Genomic DNA, 21,745 nt, shown 5'->3' with positions numbered 1-21,745 from the left:
GGTATATATCTGGAAGTGAATTGCTGGGTCAAATGGCAACTGTTTGAACATTGAGGAACTGCTGAGTAGTTGGCTAAAGCAGCTTTACCATTTTCCATCCTCATTAGCAGCAAATGAGGGTTCCAATTTCTCCAGTCCTCATCAACACTTGTCGTAGTCTTTGGCTCTAGCCATTTTTAAAAATGAGTGTAAAAGTATCTTTGTGGTTCTGATTTACATTTCCTAGATGGTTAATAGCATTGGATGTCTTTTCATGTGCTTATTGGCTATTTATATGTCTTCTGTGGAGAAGAACTTCTAGCTTAAAAAATAATCTGTGTATTCAGATCTTTATTACAAAGACTGATATTTTACAGAGTGATAACATTAGGATCTGTTTGTATAAGACTTAGATAAACTGGCCCTCAGTGTTGAGTTTTGGTTTATGTAGTTTTCTGCTTCTTATTAGGGTGACCCTTTTTGCTGTTGCTAGTTTGCCTGACTAGTAATCTTTCTACTTGCTTCCTTTCTGTGTCCCTCCATCCATTTTGTTTTCTGTCTGAGGCTCAAAGACCAGGAGACCAAAACTGTTAGAATAATATAGAAAGATTTGAGTAACTGTACCTGAGGGCAGGATCTATATTTCTTTGGTATTGGAGTTCCTAACTAGGGTCCAGTAATTGCAGTTTTCATGGGGCACATGATGAAACCTCTGAAATAATGTATAAATTTGTATGTGTGTATATAGTTTTCTAGGTAGAAAAGATCTGTAGCTTTTATCAGATTTACAGAGGTTAACAAAAGTCCAGGCACCTGTTTCTATAAACAGTTTCACTGGGACACAGCCCTACCCATTCGTTCTAAGGCTGTTTTACTGCTTCAGTGTCAAAGTTGTATGACAAGAGACTGTATGACTCACAAACCTAAATATTTACTATCCAGCTGTTTAAGGGGAAGGGTGCTCCCATTCCCCTAAAGGCAAGAAGAAAAGAAAGAGAGGAAGGGAAGGAAGTAAAGTAGGGCCGAGAGGGAGCGAGCAAGAGAGAAAGAACAAACATGGCTTTAATCACTGTGTTCCTAGCATTTAATAGGGGCCTTGTTTATAGAAATGTGGGACTACATGGTATGGAGGGAGGGGGCTCCTTCATGAGAAATGTCTAGGAGCCTGTGAACAGACTAGGTCGTGACCTGTGGATGGATTGCTCACATGTTTTTATTTTGTTCTTGGTTCTTACCAAAAGAGAGAATTAGTGATGACTTACCTTGCTGTAAGAATATATGATTTAACTCTTCTGGGTAAGATGGTTCCATTTTATTTTAAAGTGTCACATTTGAAATCACATGTGTATAACCAGCCCACTTCGAAATAGCTTGACACATGGGTTGTTTAATAGATGTAGCTATCCAAATATGGATAATTGAATCTCTAAAAATAAATTAATGAGATAAATCGTTTTGTTTGCTCAATGGGTTTTGGAAAAAAGATGAGGAGAAGATAATTGTTTTTTTTAAACCTTGGAAAGTATTCTTTCCTATTTCAGTAGATACTGTCTGCCAGTTTGTAAGTGAGATATCTGATTCACAAATGGGATTGTTTCTGCGTATGAAAGATAATGCATGTCATATAGACATTGTAGCCAGCAAATGTTTTTAGAAGAAAATTAACATATTTTTAAGGGATATTAGTTCTGTTTATAGTTATAAATATCTCAAGGATGTGGGATCACTATATCCCTGTGGTATAAAATACATTGTCTTGTTTTTGCTCAATACTTACAGTTCAATTAAACCTATTTAGGCTAAGGATATAATTTCTTTTTTTAAGTCAGATACTTTGATTTGATTAATTCTGTTTAAGAATTAATATATATGTCATTGCATTTCACAACATGGTTCTCAGATTTTGTTTACCCCTAACTGGCATAAGCATAGATACTCTAAAGCTTTTCAATTTTCGGTGTTTTTTAGGCTTTTATGAATCTAGGAGTATTTACTCTCTAAGCTGATAGACCTTTTTACCCTACTTTGTAGTATTATGAAATCTAAGATTTAAAATTATGTCAATTATTTTAAATTATTTAATATATTTTTTCACATAGGCAGTTGGCCAGACAGCAGGCTGATAAGAAAAAAGAAGAGTGCAAAGAAGGTAAGTAATGTGAAAGGCATTTCAGATTGAAAACCTGTAAGTCATATTTTGTTTACAGATATATTGAGGTACATAAAATAAACTGTACATATTTAAAGTGTGTAGTTTGTTGGTTTGTTGTAAGTGTACGCCGTGAACCACCACCACAATAAGATAGTGGAGTGAACGGTCACTGCCATAAACTTCCTCAGGCCTCTTTATAATTATTCCCCCACCTTCTGTCCAGGCCTTCCACACACCAAGATTCCTGAGCAATCTCCAGTCTGCTCTCTATCACTGTAATTTAGTTTTCATTTTCATTTAAATGAAATTATGCAGTTGCATTCTTTTTGTCTGGCTTTCTTTCTCTTAGCCTAATTGCTTCGAGTATCATCCACATTGTAGCATTTTCTTGCCAAGTATTCCATTATATGGATATACCACAGTTTGGTCCCCCCCCCACCTGTTTTATTGTGATACATTGACACATAACATTGTGTATGTTTAAGGTATACAGTAAATGTTGATTTTTGGTACATTTATATCTTATGAAATGATTACTATCATAGCTTTAACTAACACCAGCATCATGTTGCATAATTACCATTTCTTTTTTGTGGTGACAACATTTAAGATCTACTCTCTAGCAACTTTGATACTTGTCTTATAGGTGGAAATTTCTATTCTGACCAACATCTCTCCTTCTCCCTCACTTGCCAGTCCCTGGTAACTAAGATTTAGTCTCTGTTTCTATGAGTTTGGCTTTTTTTAGATTCCACACTTAAATGATGTTACACAGTATTTGTCTTTCTCTGATTTCTTTAATTTAGCGTCCTGCCCTCAGGGTCCATCCATGTTATTGCAAATGGCAGGATATTCTTCTTTCTCGTGGCTGAATGGTAGTCTGTTGTATAATGTGTATATTTTACGTCTTCTTTATCCATTCATCCGTTGAGGAACACTTAGGTTTTTTCCATAATTAGTTTATTCCTCTTTTGGTAGACATTGAGTTATTTCCAGTTCAGGGCTATCACATTTGAACAGTTGTGTACAAATTTTTGTATTACGTATCTTTCCTTTCCTCTGGAAAGCAGAACGCTAGATCATATGGTAGGTGTATATTGTGACTTTATTTTTGCTTTCTATTATTTTTAAGAAAGGTAAGTTCAAAATCTTGTGATTTGTTATATGAAAGTGTAGCTATTCAGTTGTTGATTTTAGAATCGTTTTATAAATGCCATTACTTAAAATCTTTCCATTTTATGTACACATCTTGAAGACAAAGTGATTCCAGTTACTCGATCACTGAGGACTAGAAACATTGTTCAAACTAAAGAACACTTGCACGAAGAGAATGGTGACGTTGAAGTTCGCCGCAGTTGCAGGATTAGGAGTCGCTATAGTAGTGTGAACCAGTCTGTGCTGTTTGACAAACTTATAACGAAGTAAGTAAAAATTATTTAGATCAAGATTACTTAGCTGGAAAAACTTTTTGTTGAGGAGGGGTCATAAATTTAAATTTAAACTAGCTTGCATATTCATCTGTGTAAAGCATAAAGGAGACTGATTAGTAGAGGGCTTTGTAATAGTTCTATATATGTATTTAAATTCTTGGAAGGAAATTTTAGAATATTTTTACGCAGGTAAATCAGTGCCTCGTATAGAGATATTTAAAATCCCAGCACTCAAAAAATACAATGGAAGACAAATAAAGTTTTTTAAAATGTACTACTCTTTAACAGTTTTAGCTTATATTATGTCAATTTTCTTAAAGCACTGCCGAAGCTGTACTTCAGAAAATGGATGACATGAAGAAGATGCGTAGACAGCGAATGAGGGAACTTGAAGACTTGGGAGTATTTAATGAAACAGAAGAAGTAAATCTATCCTTCCTCAGCCCTGAAACTAGTGTAACATTGTGTGTCAACTATACTGCAATAAAAAATATGTATATATATCTCCTTCCATTTAGGGGATGATTTAATGACCTCCAGTTTAACCTTTTTCTTATGGTACCTGTCCATTTTTTGTTTAAATTATTCATCATTTTCAACATTTTTAAACTGTACAGCATTTGTTTGATCAGTCACTAGTTAATTGCTGTAGTTGTAAGAGTTTGTAGCTATAAATACCTTCATTTTAAGCAGGATAGGAAGATCCTACTGAATTTTTTTAATATACTAAATGTTAATAGCTTTTGTTTAAACATTTTTAGGGGAATCTTAATATGTACACAAGAGGAAAACAAAAAGGTATTCAAAGAACTGATGAGGAAACGACTGACAATCAAGAAGGCAGTGTGGGTTAGTCTTTTGTTCTGCTTCTGGGTTTGCATTTCAGCACTTTTTATTTAGTAAGAGATAGCTTTTTTATTCAGAAGTTGTGACATTTCTGGTATTTTGTGAGAGATCGAAGGGTTGGTCATAATTGAAAAGTGAGGGCAGGGAAGTGTTTTAAAAGATAATAGGTCCTATTTGGGAAAGTACTTGAAATCAACAAATCTAAAGCAAACAAACTTGGTTTGCATATATAATACATCTGCAGACAATACATCTCTACCTGTTAAAAGATGATTAAAATTAAGTTTCGCTCTTCTGTTTAAAAGTTGCTACTGTAATTTATTAGAACTTCTCTTGAGTGAAAACCGGTTTTCTCAAATACATTTTAAATATTTGGTGAGGGTATTTCACATTTTCATAAGTAGATTATTTGAGTTACGCTTGATGTAACTCAATGACAGCCAGAAGGGCTGGATGGAATTTAAAACTTAAGTATGAAAGGCAAAAGCTAGATAAGGGGATTCTCTAATTTGTCAACATGCTAAATTAACTTGGAAACCTAAGTAGAGTCACTTATATTAATGAAATTAGCAGCAATACCATAAAGTTTAGCTTAGAACTTAGTAGCCTTTAAACTTCTTTTCCTACTTCCTTTTTTCCTTCCTCTGGATATTTTTAATTCTGCATTTTACTTCATTTTTTTAAATCTTCATTTAATGCTGCAAAAGAATTTTAGATCATTTTTATAAACAATCTAGAAGTAAAAAAAAAAATTTAGGTCTAAATTTTTAGACCCTTGTCTAAAAATTTCAATTCCACTGTGTTAAAAATCACTAACATTTTGGTGACTGTCTTGAAAGTAAATGTTTCTTAACTGTAGAATCATCCGAAGAGGGTGAAGACCAAGAAGATGAAGATGATGGTGAAGATGAAGATGAAGATGATGATGAAGATGATGAGGATGAGGATGAAGATGAAGAGGATGGGGAAGAAGATAATCAGAAACGATATTATCTTCGACAGAGGAAAGCTACTGTGTACTACCAGGCTCCACTGGAAAGTAAGTGCTTACGTATATATTTCCAGGAGAAGCGTAATTAGATTACACTTATCTTTACTGCCTTTTCTCTATCATTCTTATTTTTCATGTTTTCATTGTACGAATACTCATGGCTGTTGTCTTTGATAAACGATGTTAAATGCACAAGAAGTCATTTCTTGAAGAAAGTTAGATGTTAGCCTTGACCAAAGCAAATAATTGGGCTATTTTGAAATTTCGTGTCTGTCTGGAATTATTTTTGAGTTATTTATTTATTTGGATTTCACAGCTTTCTTAGTTTATTTTGCCACTTTGTGTAAATAGGACTGTTCTTCATTTACATTAAAGTTCTGCCTCAGGACTTGTGAGCGTATATATGCAGGGCTGATCACCAGCTGTTATGCATCAGTATAATCATAATGGTTGTTTATGGCCAGTGTATGTTTTGGTTGGTTGGTGTCTTGTGCTGTACATATTTTCAGCAGCAATGCTGCAGATGTAAATGGTTTAAAACGTGAACAGTAAAGCAGTCTATAGTAGATACGTACTAGTATTTTCACGGAAAGCAGCACCTTTGTGAGTATTTAGATGAAGAGAAAAATTATCTTCATACATATTTCTATATCACATACCTATAATTCTTCTTTTTAGAACCTCGTCACCAGAGAAAGCCCAACATATTTTATAGTGGCCCAGCTTCTCCTGCAAGACCAAGATATAGACTATCTTCTGCTGGACCAAGAAGTCCTTATTGTAAACGAATGAACAGGTTTGGTTCTGAAGTAGTGATTGATTTATGACAATATAATTATGGCTGTGTTAGGGTAGGATTCTAGAGTCTTAGGATTGGTTGTATCCAAATAGAATTCTAGAATCATACATATTTGGGAGAGTTGGCTCTATGCCTATAGTGCTCTTACCCTTACTACCACTGACTGGTTTTTGCTTTTGCTTGCATTAATAGGAATTCTTAATAACTACCATGGTAAGGTAGTTTACTCCATTGTTCCACACTTTATTTATTTATTTATAAGATTTTATTTATTTATTTGACAGAGAGAGATCACAAGTAGGCAGAGAGGCAGGCAGAGAGAGAGAGAGGAGGAAGCATGCTCCCTGCTGAGCAGAGAGCCCGATGCGGGACTTGATCCTAGGACCCTGAGATCATGACCTGAGCCGAAGGCAGCGGCTTAACCCACTGAGCCACCCAGGCACCCTGTTCCACACTTTAATAATAGAGGCTACCTTTGCTTCAGTGTTTACTGTATTCCTGGCTTGTGTTAAGCATCTTACATAGACTGTTTCACTTAATCCTCACATTGTTCAAGTGTAGGTGTACTCTTGTCTTCACATAGTATCACAGACCTATTTTCTCACTCTGACATTCTACATTACATAACTTTCTAGACTTTTCATGATACTGTCCTTTTATAGATCTGGGTTTTTTTTCCAAGTTTTACTTGCACTTCTTAAAAATTCGTTTCTCTCATATAGTAGGAAGCATTGATTTTCTTTGACCATTCAAATTATTTGTAGGTTTTTTTCCCCTTCTACATCCTAACATTTGTTGAATGTCATTTTTAAGTCCAAAAGGGTAATTCTTTTTATTTCCTCATTCTCCCAAGTAATAAAAGGTTTTCTGATTCATTAGAATTTTGGGGGTAATAGTAACATTATAGTAGTTCATGAATGAAAGAGTTAGTTAGTGAAGATTAAAGAAGCTCCCCTCCACAAAAAAGGACATTGATGTGGAAATGGTACTTCTTTTTCCTAATATAAATTTGCTCAGAGGTAAGACTGAAATCCTACAAGACAACAGTTCCTGGAAGCCTGCTCGCTGAAACAGTCTATCTGATTATGGAAAGGAACACTTTTGTTGACAAATTCTTCTCTTCTAGGAAAAATATGAATGCCCTTAATGTCCCTGGGTCTTTTAATTTCTTTTTCTGAGTGTCAAAAATCACAAGTATATATCTAGATTTCCTGTTTCGTCATCCCTTTACATAAAACCAGAGCCCTGAAGGATGGAGGGTAAACTGCCAGGGTTGCCCATGATAAATTGCACTTGAAAGGAGGCCACACAACAGAATATTGTTAAAGACCTGTATTTTGGTGGTGAAATCTAATGATCTACAGAAAAGCAGCATAAGGTGTGGTGTTTCCTGGAATCCCCACCAGTCATAAGGCCCAGGGCAGCTGTCTTGGTTGTGTGACTCAAAGGACAAGCCTCTGTTAGATCCAACAGAAGTGAAAGGCTGCCACTTACTTTGAGATTTAGTTTCTTTTCTCACTCTTAACAGATTTATGTTTCTGGAAGTAACCCACTTAATTATTGACTGCCTCATTAGTCGCCACCTACAATGTTACTCTAGAGCAGGTGGGAATTTTTTTTTTTTTTTGCCTGTTCGGTGCTCAAGTTCTCATATCTGGTTTGCAGAATCTACCCTTTATGGAAAGTGTCTCATAGCTCTTTGGGTAGAGGATTTTTTTTTTCCACTACAATTATTAACAAATATGTTTTGAGTTCTACTATGTGCTAAGCACTATGGATATAAAAATGGCTAAGTCAGGGTTCCGGCCCTTGGGTCACATTGACTAGTAGAAGATTCTGACATTTCTTTTTTATTTATATATTTCATTTATTATTTGAGTGTAGTTGACACATGATGTTACATGAGTTTCAATTATGTAGCATAGTGATTCAGCAGCTGTATGTTATGCAGTAGTCACAAGTATAGCTACCATCTGTCACTATAACAATGCTATTGAAATACTATTGACAATATTCCCTATGCTGTACCTTTAATTCCTGTAATTTAATCATTTCCATCATTGGAAACCTGTATCTCCCACTCCTGGTCACCTGTTTTGCCCATCCCCCCTCACAACCCCCTGTCTGGCAACCATCAGTTCTCTGTATAGGTCTGATTTGCTTTATGTTTGTTTATATATTCTGACCCATTTAAATTAAAGTATGAATTAAGAGATTTAAATTGTACCCAAGTCACATTATTTGACTTAATGATTTTGATTTTGGTTCTGATAGCCTTTTAAAGATTTTTACTTTTTGATAAGTTTTATCGAAATATAATTTACATACCATATAGTTCACCTATTTAAAGTGTACAAGGACTTTCAGTATTTTCACAGTTGTGCAGCTATCACCACAATTTTAGAACATTTTTCTTGTCTCAGAAAGAAACCTTGTCCTCTTTAGTTCTCTCCAATTCCTGCATCCCCCACCCCCTCAGCCCTAAGCAACCAGTAATCTATTTTCTGTCTCTCTAGATTTGCCTATTCTGGGTATTTCGTTTATGTGCACTCTTCTGTGAGTGGCTTCTTTCACTTGGTACAACATTTTCAAGGTTCATCCACGTTTAGCATGTACCAGTACTTCATTTTTTTTATTATCAAGTAAGGTTCCATTGTATAAATATACCACGTTTTGTTTATCCATTTATCAGATGATGGACATTTGGGTTGTTTCTACTTTTTTGGCTACTGTGAATACGACCATGAACATTTGTAACAACTTTTTGTGTGAACTTGTGTTTTCACTTCTCTTAAGTATGTACCTAGAAGTGGAATTGCTAAATCAAATGCTAACTCTATTTACTGTTTCAAGGAGTTGTCAGATGATTTTCCAGAATGGCTGCTTTATTTTACATTCCCACCAATAATGTATGAGAGTATTTTTTGACATCTTAACTAACCCTTACTATTATCTGACCTTTTGAATATAGCCCTTTAAGCCTTTTTCTTTCTTTTTTTTTTTTTTTTGATAACACTCTAGCCAAGGCTGTGTAAACATCTCTTCCCTTTTAACAACCTTAATGGTGATTTTGCTCAGCCTTTTTACTTTTTCTTGAAGAGACCAGCTTCTGTTTGTAGTTCATGTCCTACTTCACCTACCTAGGCATGGAAACAAAGCACCCATTCAGAGAATTGTCTGAACGTTGCTCTTAGTATGGCAAATGATCCAGAAACCTTGCACCCACAGGACAGATCTTGCAGGGGTCTTTAGCATGCTTACAGCCGAGCTTCAGGACTGCTGCCTTTAAGCAGGATTTTCTTTCTTATGATTACAAACCTCTACTCACTTAAGCTTTATTCTTTAGCTTCAATCTGGAGTTTCTGGAACAAGCCTAGTCCTTTGAACACAAAGGTAACATAAGAGTACAGTTGCTTCACCAGTATTCCAGAGTATTCCATACCTGTTGTCAAGGTGCTAAAACTGACAGCTCTAGACACTGGTTAGATTCACAGTGCTGAGCCAGTGCTTACGGGTGCCAGCAGTTCAGATGTTTTAAAAAAGCAAATTGGGAAAAAAATAAGGGAATGTGGCCATGTGTGCTTAGAATCCTTTAAAAAGTGAAATAATGGCCTTTCTACAGTATAATTACAAAGAATCTGGGCCCATGACTAGGACTGCCCAGGTTGCAAGCCCAGCTTTTCCATTTATTAGTGACCTTCAACAACTTATTTCCCCTCTCTTGTGTCAGTTTTCTGACCCATAGAATGAAGAGGACAGTATTATCTATCTCACAGTATTATGAAAATTAGATGAGTTAATGGATGTAAAGCATTTAAGATACTATCAGGCTTATGTTGAGTGCTGTATGCTTTTGTTATCTTGGCTATATTTTAATGCTTAAAAATCCTACTTTGCAACTCAAATGGAAAATTTATGTCAGTCCACAGGTTTTATTGTTTGCTTATAACTCTTTTGGCTCGTGAAGTCAACAACTGGGAATCACCAGTGTATATATAATGTGGATTTTTGGAATAGAAAGACAGTGGTTTGAATTCTGATGCCTCATTATCTTATTCTTACATTTTGAGCAAATTGTTTATGCTGTGAGCCAGCCACATTGGCCCCAACTGTAAATGAGCATGCCATATGTACTTGTCCAAAGTTTAAGATTAAATGAGATAATATGTCTACTATCTGGTCTGGTACAAGGAGCACTTAATAATTGTTAGTCCTTTCATTAATTGTGAAGTTGGTCTTAATTATGTGAATACATACTGAATTCACACACAGTTATGTGAATTATATGTTTACAAGTTAATCTTTTCATAATATTAATGGGAATATTTTTTTTTTTTATATATTTTTTATTTATTTATTTGACAGAGAGAAATCACAAGTAGATGGAGAGGCAGGCAGAGAGAGAGAGAGAGGGAAGCGGGCTCTCTGCTCAGCAGGGAGCCCGATGCGGGACTCGATCCCAGGACCCTGAGATCATGACCTGAGCCGAAGGCAGCGGCTTAACCCACTGAGCCACCCAGGCGCCCTATTAATGGGAATATTAAACAAGTTTGTCTTTCATATAAAATTGCAGACTTGTGCTTGATAGTTTTAGTTTCAGGCTCATCACAAAAATATTCTTGGGCATGTTTGGGAGGTGAGTGGAGGATCACTTTCTCATTTATATCTGTTTTTCCATAACCCCTATCCAAAGCCCTAAGGGCTGTTTGTGTTTCAGAATTCAGGATGGAGGGTAGGGTGGGGGAGTCACTGAGGTAATGTGCAACATTAACATCTCTAGGACTGTCTGGGCCAGTAATGCCTAGTCACATGTGTTCTGTAGCAGAACATATGAATAATCATAGTAAGTGGGACAAATAGTGACTGTGAATTGCCTTTATGACATGTCAGATTCTGGTACGTGAATAGTGGAAAAACTTGTTTTCTGAGTACAAGATTCTGGACCCTCCATTATGCAGATAATAGATTGTGAACGTTTTATATTTTTGGAAATACCTACTTACTGTGATGGTACTCTAACTCAGGAAAAGTGCTAGACTCTGACCAATAGAATGATTATTAAAGGTTTTCCCAGCTAGATTCTTTGTCTTTCCTATGGGTCCTTTGCAACAATGCAAAGGTAGAAGTGATTTAAAATTTTTTTCAATATTTGTAGTGCTTGGCATATTATTTAATCCTACCAACTAGCCTAAGAATTTGAATATAATTCATTGATTATATTCTTATCCCTTATTTGAAAGTGAGAAAATTAAGGCTTATATGGGTTAGGTAGCTCATCCACATTGTACACAGCTATTAAGTGGCTATTGTGAATTTATAGTTGGTGATATGCTGTAGATAAAAGACATTGTATTCACTGTTTCCTAGTATTTTTAACTTGATCCTTTCTGGTTTACATGAAAACTCTTGTGTTCTCCTTTTGAGGTTGACATTTCAGAATTCCCTTCCAAATGCGAAATTATATATAGTATAATATTGAAAATACTTTCTGAAATTAGTCCCAAAGAGTCTAATACCCTCTTTTCCCCACCTTTCTCTTTGAGGATAACTGATTTATATCAAGACTTAAGAAGTCATTCTGGGGGCGCTTGGGTGGCTCAGTGGGTTAAAGCCTCTGCCTTCAGCACAGGTCATGATCTCAGGGTCCTGGGATTGAGCCCCACATCAGGCTCTCTGCTCAGTGGGAAGCCTGCTTCCCCCTCTCTCTCTGCCTGCCTCTCTGTCTACTGGTGATCTCTGTCTGTCAAATAAATAAATAAAATCTTAAAAAAAAAAAAAAAGAAGTCATTCTGCCTGAACCATTCCTATCATAATGAACATTTGATTATCAGCTCTACCCCATGCTCCTGCCTATCTTTTTTTTCCCCTTCCTCTCAGTTATCCAGGACTTGTATTCTTCTCAAAAGATTCAATCAACAAAGCCTACTTAATTGGTTCAGCAAATGTATTAGTTTTAGGATAAACGTTTTTGGATCATTAGGTATTTCTGATGTTTGCATCTTACTCCTCTGTTTTTCCTGCTCCCCTTCGTCATGATTTCAGTTTTCCTCTTTACTTTAGGCGAAGGCATGCAATCCACAGTAGTGACTCTACTTCATCTTCCTCCTCTGAAGATGAACAGCACTTCGAGAGGCGAAGAAAAAGGAGCCGTAATAGAGCTATCAACAGGTAAGTGTCATACTGATGCCTTTTAAAGCTACAAGCTATTTTTTCTTAAGTGGTGAAAAGGCTGAATTATTTGGGAATGCATACAGCTTGACCAAATTTAAGAATTACGTAAGAGGTAAATGTATAAACCAAAATGCCATCTTTTTTTGAAATATCTGTATTTGAAACTAGTAATAGATTAGAACATATGTTTTCTTACACAACCAGGGTATAACTCAAAATGGTGCTTGGTATGCACTGATTTGAGGAAATAAACTTTTTATTTTATTTTATTTTATTTTATTCGTAACTCTTTATAGTGTGAGTGCATTTGTAAGTTCACATAGCAAGGATTATTCCCATTTTACAGATGTGGCTGGGTTAGTGAAAAATTCAATGCTTGTATCCTAATAAAATAATATTTTTATAGAGTAGAAAACAGTGTTTGATGAAATAATTAGAACATAATAATTGAAGGGATATGCAGACCAACCATTTTTTGTATCATAAGCTCTGTTCTTTTGTAACATTAGATCTGCCCTAATGTGGTAGTCACTGGTTATATGTGGCTATTTCAGCACTTGAAATGTAGCTGATCTGAATTGAGAAATACTATACATTTTTGCAAAAAATATACTCTTGGGGCACCTGGGTGGCTCAGTGGGTTAAGCCGCTGCCTTTGGCTCAGGTCATGATCTCAGGGTCCTGGGATCGAGTCCTGCATCGGGCTCTCTGCTCAGCAGGGAGCCTGCTTCCTCCTCTCTCTCTCTCTCTGCCTGCCCCTCTGCCTACTTGTGATCTCTCTCTGTCAAATAAATAAATAAAATCTTTATAAAAAAAAAATATATATATATATACTCTTGGATTTCAAAGACTTAGTACAAGAAAGAATGTAAAATATCCCAATTTTGTAAATATTTATTTTGCACATTGAAATGGTATGTTTTAGATAAATAAAATAGATTGTTAAAATTAGTTTTACTTTTTTGTTTAGTGTGTGTAAAACAAAATTTTAAATTACATTTTGACTTGTTTTTCACTTCCGTTGGCAGCAGTGAACTAAATCATCCACAACCTGTATTATTTAGATTACTTGAATTTTTCTTTGGCTTCATTCCTAGAAACGTGCATTGAATCCTGTGGATTTTATAGCATGCAGTTACACTTCTGTTAAGGATTGTTTAAGAAATACCTTTTAAGGGGTGCCTGGGAGGCTCAGTGTGTTAAGCAGCTGCCTTTGGCTCAGATCATGATCTCAGGGTCCTGGGATTGAGCCCCACATCAGGCTCTCTTAGCAGAGAGCCTGCTTCTCCCTCTCCCTCTGCATGCTGTTCTGCCTATTTGTGCTCTCTGTCAAATAAATAAAATCTTTAAAAAAAAAAAACAAACACCTTTTATGAAGCCACGGTTGAAAATGTCTCCATCTCAGATTTCACAGTGTGAATTCCTTGTGGAGTCTGAGGCTAGCAGGAGCTGGCACTCGAGGTGGGGCTGGAGTGCTTTCACACATATTCAGCCACAGCATCTTTCCTTGCTTAGGTGCTCTGACCTAAGTGTCTCAGCCTCTAGCAAGAGCAGTTTGCATTCTCCATCTGTAAAACAAGCAGGTTTTTCTAGGTGTGCTCTGCGTAATCTACCATAACTGTTTTTGAAAGTAGTTAGGAAAGCAGTGATTCATTCTTGCTTGAGAGGATTGATGTGGACCCAAATGCTTGGTGGACCGTGAGACTGTTTTGCTAAGAGGTATTGTAGCAGAATTGTTGCAGGACTAGAGGCCCACTGCTTTGGTTTGAGTCCTGGATCTGCCACTTTGTGTGACTTTGAGCATTTTAGTTAACCTTTCTATATCTCAGTTTTCTTTTAAAATAGGGGAAATAATAATATTCCGTAAAACCGTTGTGAGGACTTAATGAATTATTACATGTAAAGCCGCCTAAAACAGCCTGGAAAATAGTAAATACTTTGTATATGTTAAGCACAGTCAATATGAAGTATATTGATACAAACACAAATTATTTTATGCTGCTGTGGTGTCTTGAACACTGGTATTTCATTTGACTGTCTATCTTTAATGATAAAACTTCAGGGACAAATATTACTAACATTGAAGTTCTCACCCTATATAAAGAAAATGAGGAAGTTGAAATACATAGTTTCACAATGGCTGTGATTGAAATTTGCCTTTTTTAAAAGAATTTGAGGAAAACATCCATATTTTAACATGGAATTTGGGGGAGAAAAGTGAACTAATGGGGTGGGTTTTTTTTTTTTCATCTTTTCTAAATAGGTGCCTCCCGCTGAATTTTCGGAAAGATGAATTAAAAGGAATTTATAAAGATAGAATGAAGATTGGAGCAAGTCTTGCAGATGTTGATCCAATGCAACTGGATTCTTCAGTGAGTTATACTACCTTGAATTGTATGCTTGAACACACATACTGTTTGCTTCAGTTTAGTTTTAAAGTTAAATAAACCAATTTTGTATAAATCAGAAACTTTACAGACTTTTTTTTCCTTTTTTTCAAATCTTCGGGCTACTAAAATGCTGTTACTCATTTGACTGTGTATGGGTTGAGTACAGTTTAGGGATGGAATGGCATTTTATCTGTAACTCCAAATCTAAGAATGTCCGTGTTTCCCTTCCATTGTCAGGTACGATTTGATAGCATCGGGGGCCTGTCGAATCATATTGCAGCTCTGAAAGAGATGGTGGTGTTTCCATTACTTTATCCAGAAGTCTTTGAAAAATTCAAAATTCAACCTCCAAGGTAATTTTAATTGTACATTTTTATTTTAGCCAAACTCTGGGCTAAGCTACTATTGTCCAGAAAGATAACACTTGTCTGTTGAATTTTTTTAGGTCTACAGTAATCTATTATGCTTTCCTGGGTACTTTGAATATTTTTACTTTCTTAAACTTTAACTTGAAAAATGGTTTCAAAATTGATTCTCTATTAAAAGAAAAATAGTTTTCAAGGCTTTCCATACATTTAGTGAAATTCTTCCCATATGTATTATTTACTTTTTTCTTTCACTTTTATACTTTAGTTTTAGATTTATACCAAAGTAATACATGTACATAATTTTAAAAGTCACATTGCATTATAAGTCTTACAAAGGAAAAAATGATAGTAGTTCCTTCTCTACTCTTCCTCCTCCCACTTTCCAGAGCCAACTACTTTCATTCCTGTTTATCTGTTTAAATACATATTTAAATAATATGCTTATACTGTAATTTTTGGTCTGTTTTAGAATCTATTGACTTGTAACATGAATAGGCTCTTTTTTTTCTGGTTTCCCTTAACTCCGTACATACACATTTTTTCCCGTCCTCATATGCTCCTGGTAGCTTCTTTATGCACATGTAAAATTGTTGAGTCAATTTTAAGTGTGTTCTTTATGATTATGTAAATATTTCTTACAGCTGAGCCATATATAGTATATTATGACTACATTTTCTCTCTTTTCCAACTCTGCTCTTTCCCATCAGCTTTAATATTGTTTGCCTGTGGGTGGGGTTTTTTTTTGTTGTTGTTCATTAGGGTTTTTGTAATTAGTTCTATATGTACTTTCAGTTCATGCTAGTGATAAAACTCTTCAGTACAGTTAAACATAACAAATAATTTATTGACTCCTCATTTTTCTAGACACATCTTGGAGCTTTGTTCTCTTGCTTTTATCCAGACTAGTTATTCTTAGTCTTGAAGCACAGCTAAGCTTTGGGACTTCTCGTCACTATCAGTGGGATTTCCTTTATCTTTCAGGATTCCCTACTTCCTTTTTTTTTAAGATTTTTTTTTTCTTAATTTTTAAGTAATCTACACCCCTAACATGGGACTTGAACTCACAGCCCCAAGATAAAGAGTCTCAGCCTCCACTGACTGAGCCAGCTGGGTGCCCCTAAGACCGTTTTTTACAGCTGTGTTTTGATGGGTTACATTCCAGCAATATCCTGAAAAAAAGAATGGAAGAGAGAGTTTTTTGTTTGTTTGTTTGTTTTGTTTTGTTTGAGCATGGTCTTGGAACCACAATCTGTTGATGTGTTTTTTTCCCCTCCTGCTTTCATTGTGCTGTGCCTCTCCAGTACGGAAAAGTATCCTTTGATTTCTAGGCAAGTTTTTTTGTATGACTTCTTCAGTAATTTTTCCACTCCATTTTTTCTTTTTCCTCAATTCATGTCAATTGAATGTTGGATTTTGTAGATTAATCTACTTTTTTTCTTGTTCCCATCTCTTTTGATCTTTTTTCCTTAAGTGTCTAGTGGGGATTTCCTTGTAAGTGTCTAGTGATCCTTGGCTCTTTGTTAATATTTAAGGGTGAAGCTTTTTTTTTTTAAGATTTATTTATTTGAGACCAAAAGTACGTATGCAGGCATGTATAGGGACGGAGGGAGAGGATCTCCAGCAGACTGCTGAGCATTCCCATGGAGCTTAATCTTACAATCCTGAGATGATGACCTGAGCCAAAATAAAGAGTCTGTCTCTCAACTGACTGAGCTACTCAGGCACCCCCAGAATGGAGCATGTTTTTAAAGCTTTTTTTTTTTTTTTAAAGATTTATTTATTTATTTATTTGACAGAGAGAAATCACAAGTAGGCAGAGAGGCAGGCAGAGAGAGAGAGAGGAGGAAGCAGGCTCCCTGCTGAGCAGAGAGCCCGATGCGGGACTCGATCCCAGGACCCTGAGATCATGACCTGAGCCGAAGGCAGCGGCTTAACCACTGAGCCACCCAGGCGCCCTGGAGCATGTTTTTAAAAGCCACTTGTAGAGCTTGTTAATTTCTAGGCCTCACCTTAGGATGATGGTTGGGTGGTGATTCTTTTACCAGAAGTCCTCAAAGTCAGTATCTAGGCATGTTTTTCCCCACCAGAGACAAATTTTCCAGTTTTCTGTTTGAAGCTTATGAATCTGGCTGCCAGCATTTTAGCAGTAGGCCTGAGAAAGGGTTAGTAGTCTACACTGTTCAACATGGAGTTCTTAACTTACTTTCTGCAGGATCTCATCTTTTCTCATAGGGGCAAGTAAATTAGCCAAGCAATTTGCCTGCACAGAGTAGTAAAAGAAAGGGGTGGTCTCACCGTTTTTTAATAATAATGTCTTATTCCATCCTCAAACTTCAACCCAACCCTTCTCTCCTGCCTGGAGATAATATTACCTCTAAATTTCAAGAGGTGTTTTGCAAATTAATTTTTTTGTTATTTGTTTGTTTGTTTTCTTTTAGATTTTTATTTATTTATTTGACAGACAAAGATCACAAGTAGGCAGAGAGGCAGGCAGAGAGAGAGGAGGAAGCAGGCTCCCTGCTGAGCAAAGAGCCTGATGCAGGGCTCAATCCCAGGACCCTGGGATCATGAACTGAGTCAAAGGTAGAGGCTTTAACCCACTGAGCCACTCAGGTGCCCTGTTTGTTTTTTTTAAGAGAGAGGGAGGGCTCTGGGGTTGCAGTGCAGAGGGAGAGGAAGAGAATGTTAAACAGTCTCCTTGCCTAGCATGGAGCCCGACACCATCATTCTCACAACCCTGAGATCATGACCTGAGCCAAGATCAAGAGTCAGATAGATGCTTAACTGACTGAGACACCCAGGCAGCCCACAAATTAGCTTTCTTATTGGGAGCTACTTTATTTTAGTTTTCATATCACCACACTTAGTCTTTTTCCTTTTTCTTCTAGTTTTTATACATTATTAACCCATTTTTAAACACTAGCTCCTGATTCTTTTTTCCTCATGAAACTTTTTTCTTCCTGAATCATCCTGTATGGAAACATTGATTTAAGGAAACTTTTTTTTAAATTAGTAAGCTTTTTTCCCCTTTCCCATTATAAAAGTTATGTACCATACACAGTTAAACATTGGTGAATTAAACCTATTTTTAATTAGAAAGATATTAGTATTAAATAACAACACTTGCTGCTTATAAGAAGTATTGGAAGTACCTAGTTAATTTAGTAAATTGGGTCTGAAGAGGAGAGACCCATTATGACCCAGCCTTTCCCTCAGTTTTCCCTCTCTGCCCCTACTGTGTTTTGCCGCTGAGGTGGCAGAGCTGTCGGGAGGAGCACGAGTGGGCATTTCAAGGACCTAAGACTGTCTAAAGCCAAAGGAAAATGGTGGAAAATTTACTGTTCCCATTGCCACAAAGAGTAATTTATGGCTTTGTTCATTTCTTAAGCTCCCAGTCTGGCTTCATACTACATTTTGTGTGGGCTTTTATTCCTGAATCTTGGCTAACCTCCTTAGGCTAACCCTATTGGCCTTAAAAATATAGGGCAGTTGCATTGCCTTTCTTTCTCCTCATTACTGTAGTGACTGGTTATTTACCTTTATTTGGAATAAATGTAATGAGTACCTCTGTCCACTCTAGTCCATTCATACGATCACAGGTAATTATGCTAAAAACAAAAGCAGAAGAGATACCAAGAAGAGGCCATTCCAGCATTAAACAGAGCTATTCCAATTAGTGAAGTAAACCAGATGTTGTTCCTTGCAGCCGAAGAACTTTATGCCAAAAACTGAATAGTATGTAGACTAATACCAAGCATTTGTTTTAAGTTTTTGATGTAATTTGGCCATATTTTGTTTTTGTTTGTATGTTTGTTTTAAAGATTCTGTTTAGTCATTGGAGAGAGAGAACATAAGCAGGTGGAGGGAGAAGCAGGCTTCCTGGGAGCAGAGTCTGATGTGGGTCTCAGTCCCAGGATGCTGGGATCATGACCTGAGCCAAAGGCAGATGCCCAACTGACTGAGCCACCCAGGCACCCTTTGTTTTTGTTTTTTAGAAATTTATTTATTTGAGGGAGAGAGAGAGAGAGCACGGGAGGGAGGGGCAAAGGGAGGGAGAGTCTTAAGCAGACTCCACCCTGAGCATGGAGCCTGACACAGGGCTCGGTCTTACAACCCTGAGACTAAAACATGAGCCAAAACACTCAACCAACTGCGCCACCATGACAGCCCTGTATTTTGACTCATTTATAATACCCAATATTGAAGTGTAAAAAAAAAGTTGAACTGGGGTGCTTGGGTGGCTCGGTGGGTTAGGCCTCTGCCTTCAGCTCAGGTCATGGTCTCAGGGTCCTGGGATCAAGCCCTGAGCTGGGCTCTCTGCTCGGCGGGGAACCTGCTTCCCCCTCTCTCTCTGCCCACTTGTGATCTCTGTCTGTCAAATAAATAAATAAAATCTTTTTAAAAAAAAAAACACACCATGTGAAAACAGTAGGTTAACATGATTATATATTTGATATAAGGACAGGGAAATGAGAAAAAATTAGAGGAGATGTTTCTTTTTAAATTTGCTAATTTTTTATAGTATTGCAATATTTTATTCTGTCCATTAATAGCTAAAATTTGAGAACATTTATAATATTAATGGAACTTTAAGAGAAGTTCAACTTTTTTTTTTTTTTTAGATTTTATTTATTTATTTGACAGAGATCACAAGTAGGCAGAGAGGCAGGCAGAGACAAGGGGAAGCAGGTTCCCCTTGTCTAGAGCCCAATGCTGTACTTGATCCCAGGACCCTGGGATCATGACCTAAGCCCAAGGCAGAGGCTTTAACCCACTGAGCCACCCAGGTGTCCCCATATGGTGTGTTTTTTAACAGTTTTATTTTTTCTATCTGCATTTGATCATCTCCATTTCTTTTATATATATATATATTACTCTTTTAATAGATTTCATCTATTATGTGTGAATTTTCCCCCACAACTCTTATTTTGTCATTTTTGCTTTTCTGGAATCTTCCTTAATGTTAATTTTCAAGAGCAGTTATATGATGATCTGAAATTGATTATTTCATGTTACTTTAGTAGCACTTAATCCCTGACATGTTCTATTTCTATATCCTTTTTACATTTCTAATTAGAATTATGAGTACAATCCATTTTGGGGGGAATTCTATCCAAAGAGCAATGAATAACTTTGGAAATATGTGAAAAACTATAGATTACCCCATTACAGTGATATCACCAAGAATGATTTCAAATTATTTACATTGTCCTAGTCCCTGGCACTGAAACACCTATTTTTTTTTTTTTTTTTTTTAAGAATTTATTTATTTGACAGTGAGAGAAGGAGAGAGAGCACAAGCAGGGGGAGCAGCAGAGGGAGGGGGCAAGCAGGCTTCCTGCTCAGCAGGGAACCCAGTGTGGGACTGGATCCCAGGACCCTGAGATCATGACCTGAGCCGAAGGCAGAGGCTTAACCCACTGAGCCACTCAGGTGTCCCCATGTATTATTTCTTTAAGCTCTCTTCTTTTATCTTTCTTTTCTATTCATTCCCATCATGTTTTCATACAAAACTTTTGGTACTATGTTACTGGCACTGAAACCAAGGGTTGTAGGTGAAATCTGCTATTCTTTCCCCTGATAATGTTATAAAAGTAAACTATCAAGCCTGTTTAAGCCTGACTTCTGTGCAAGGTAAATAATATGATGAGCATGATGAGTGAATAAAAGAAAATAGTTTCAAATAAAGGGTGTTATCAATTTCAGTTTTGTAGTATTGATATTTTCAGGTTTTAAACTGTGCTCTATGGATTGAAACAATATTTCATTTGTCTTATTTTTTATTCACTAACTGCATTTGTGAAATTGATTTCTAATTTTGTTTAAATAGTCTACTTTCTAATGTAATACTAAAATAATGCTTATTCTGTTATAGAGGTTGTTTGTTTTATGGTCCACCTGGAACTGGAAAAACTCTGGTTGCTAGAGCACTTGCCAATGAATGCAGTCAAGGGGATAAGAGAGTAGCATTCTTCATGAGGAAAGGTGCTGATTGTCTGAGTAAATGGGTAGGAGAGTCTGAAAGACAGCTACGATTATTATTTGATCAGGTATGATATTAAAATTTATTTACCTATGTAGACCTATAATCAATGTAAATGTAAGTATGTGAGAATTAGATAAGTCTTATATTTCATCATATTTCATAGAAATAAACTCAGAAGAATTAGACCAAATATATAATCTATGGATTATTTTCTTTTGTATGTCAAGATAATACTGACCTATGATGAACAGTTCTATAGGAAAAAGACAAAGAAATGATTGAATCTTAAGTTCTTTGGAGTCTTAAGGCTCATATCTAGAGAGAGACCGAAACTCTCATACTTAGCATAGTGAGATGTCTCAGTATGTGAGCTGAAGATTAGTTCTGCCCTAGAGACTTTCAATTTCATATCCCAGATTGTATCGATAGCACATTGTGAGATAATACATTCTGATCTATTGAGGCATATTGCTGCAGATGCTCTTAAATCTCTTTATATAGCTCACTGAGTTTCTTCAACTTTATTGAAGCAGACTTAAAAAAACAAAACAAAACAATGGCATCTTGCTTAATGTTTTACCATCCTAACCTGGAAGAAGGCTATGTCATTGTCTTCTGGTCTTTGTCTTGTTT

The 21,745-nt window shown here is 36.3% G+C and overlaps 1 protein-coding gene and 1 pseudogene across 2 annotated transcripts in view; both read left to right on the top strand.

Annotated features, from left to right (window-relative positions):
- Positions 1 to 21,745, top strand: part of ATAD2 (ATPase family AAA domain containing 2) — a 70,452-nt gene that overhangs the window by 17,356 nt on the left and 31,351 nt on the right. Inside the window, exons 3-12 of one of the 2 annotated variants that reach the window (XM_059395114.1) lie at positions 2,079 to 2,128; positions 3,387 to 3,552; positions 3,882 to 3,984; positions 4,323 to 4,410; positions 5,279 to 5,446; positions 6,077 to 6,194; positions 12,258 to 12,365; positions 14,632 to 14,740; positions 14,996 to 15,111; positions 21,002 to 21,176. In XM_059395114.1, coding sequence (XP_059251097.1) covers positions 2,079 to 2,128; positions 3,387 to 3,552; positions 3,882 to 3,984; positions 4,323 to 4,410; positions 5,279 to 5,446; positions 6,077 to 6,194; positions 12,258 to 12,365; positions 14,632 to 14,740; positions 14,996 to 15,111; positions 21,002 to 21,176 — 1,201 coding nt within the window. Of the gene's footprint in view, positions 1 to 2,078; positions 2,129 to 3,386; positions 3,553 to 3,881; positions 3,985 to 4,322; positions 4,411 to 5,266; positions 5,447 to 6,076; positions 6,195 to 12,257; positions 12,366 to 14,631; positions 14,741 to 14,995; positions 15,112 to 21,001; positions 21,177 to 21,745 lie in introns of both variants that reach the window. The other variant, XM_059395113.1, reaches the window with a different exon arrangement.
- Positions 18,338 to 18,912, top strand: LOC132013263 (phosphatidylinositol N-acetylglucosaminyltransferase subunit P-like; annotated as a pseudogene).

The sequence above is a fragment of the Mustela nigripes genome, chromosome 3, assembly GCF_022355385.1.
Source record: "Mustela nigripes isolate SB6536 chromosome 3, MUSNIG.SB6536, whole genome shotgun sequence".
Classification (NCBI taxonomy): domain Eukaryota; kingdom Metazoa; phylum Chordata; class Mammalia; order Carnivora; family Mustelidae; genus Mustela; species Mustela nigripes.
The sequence above is the reverse complement of the archived record's forward strand: the minus strand, read 5'-3'. Positions and strand labels throughout refer to the sequence as shown.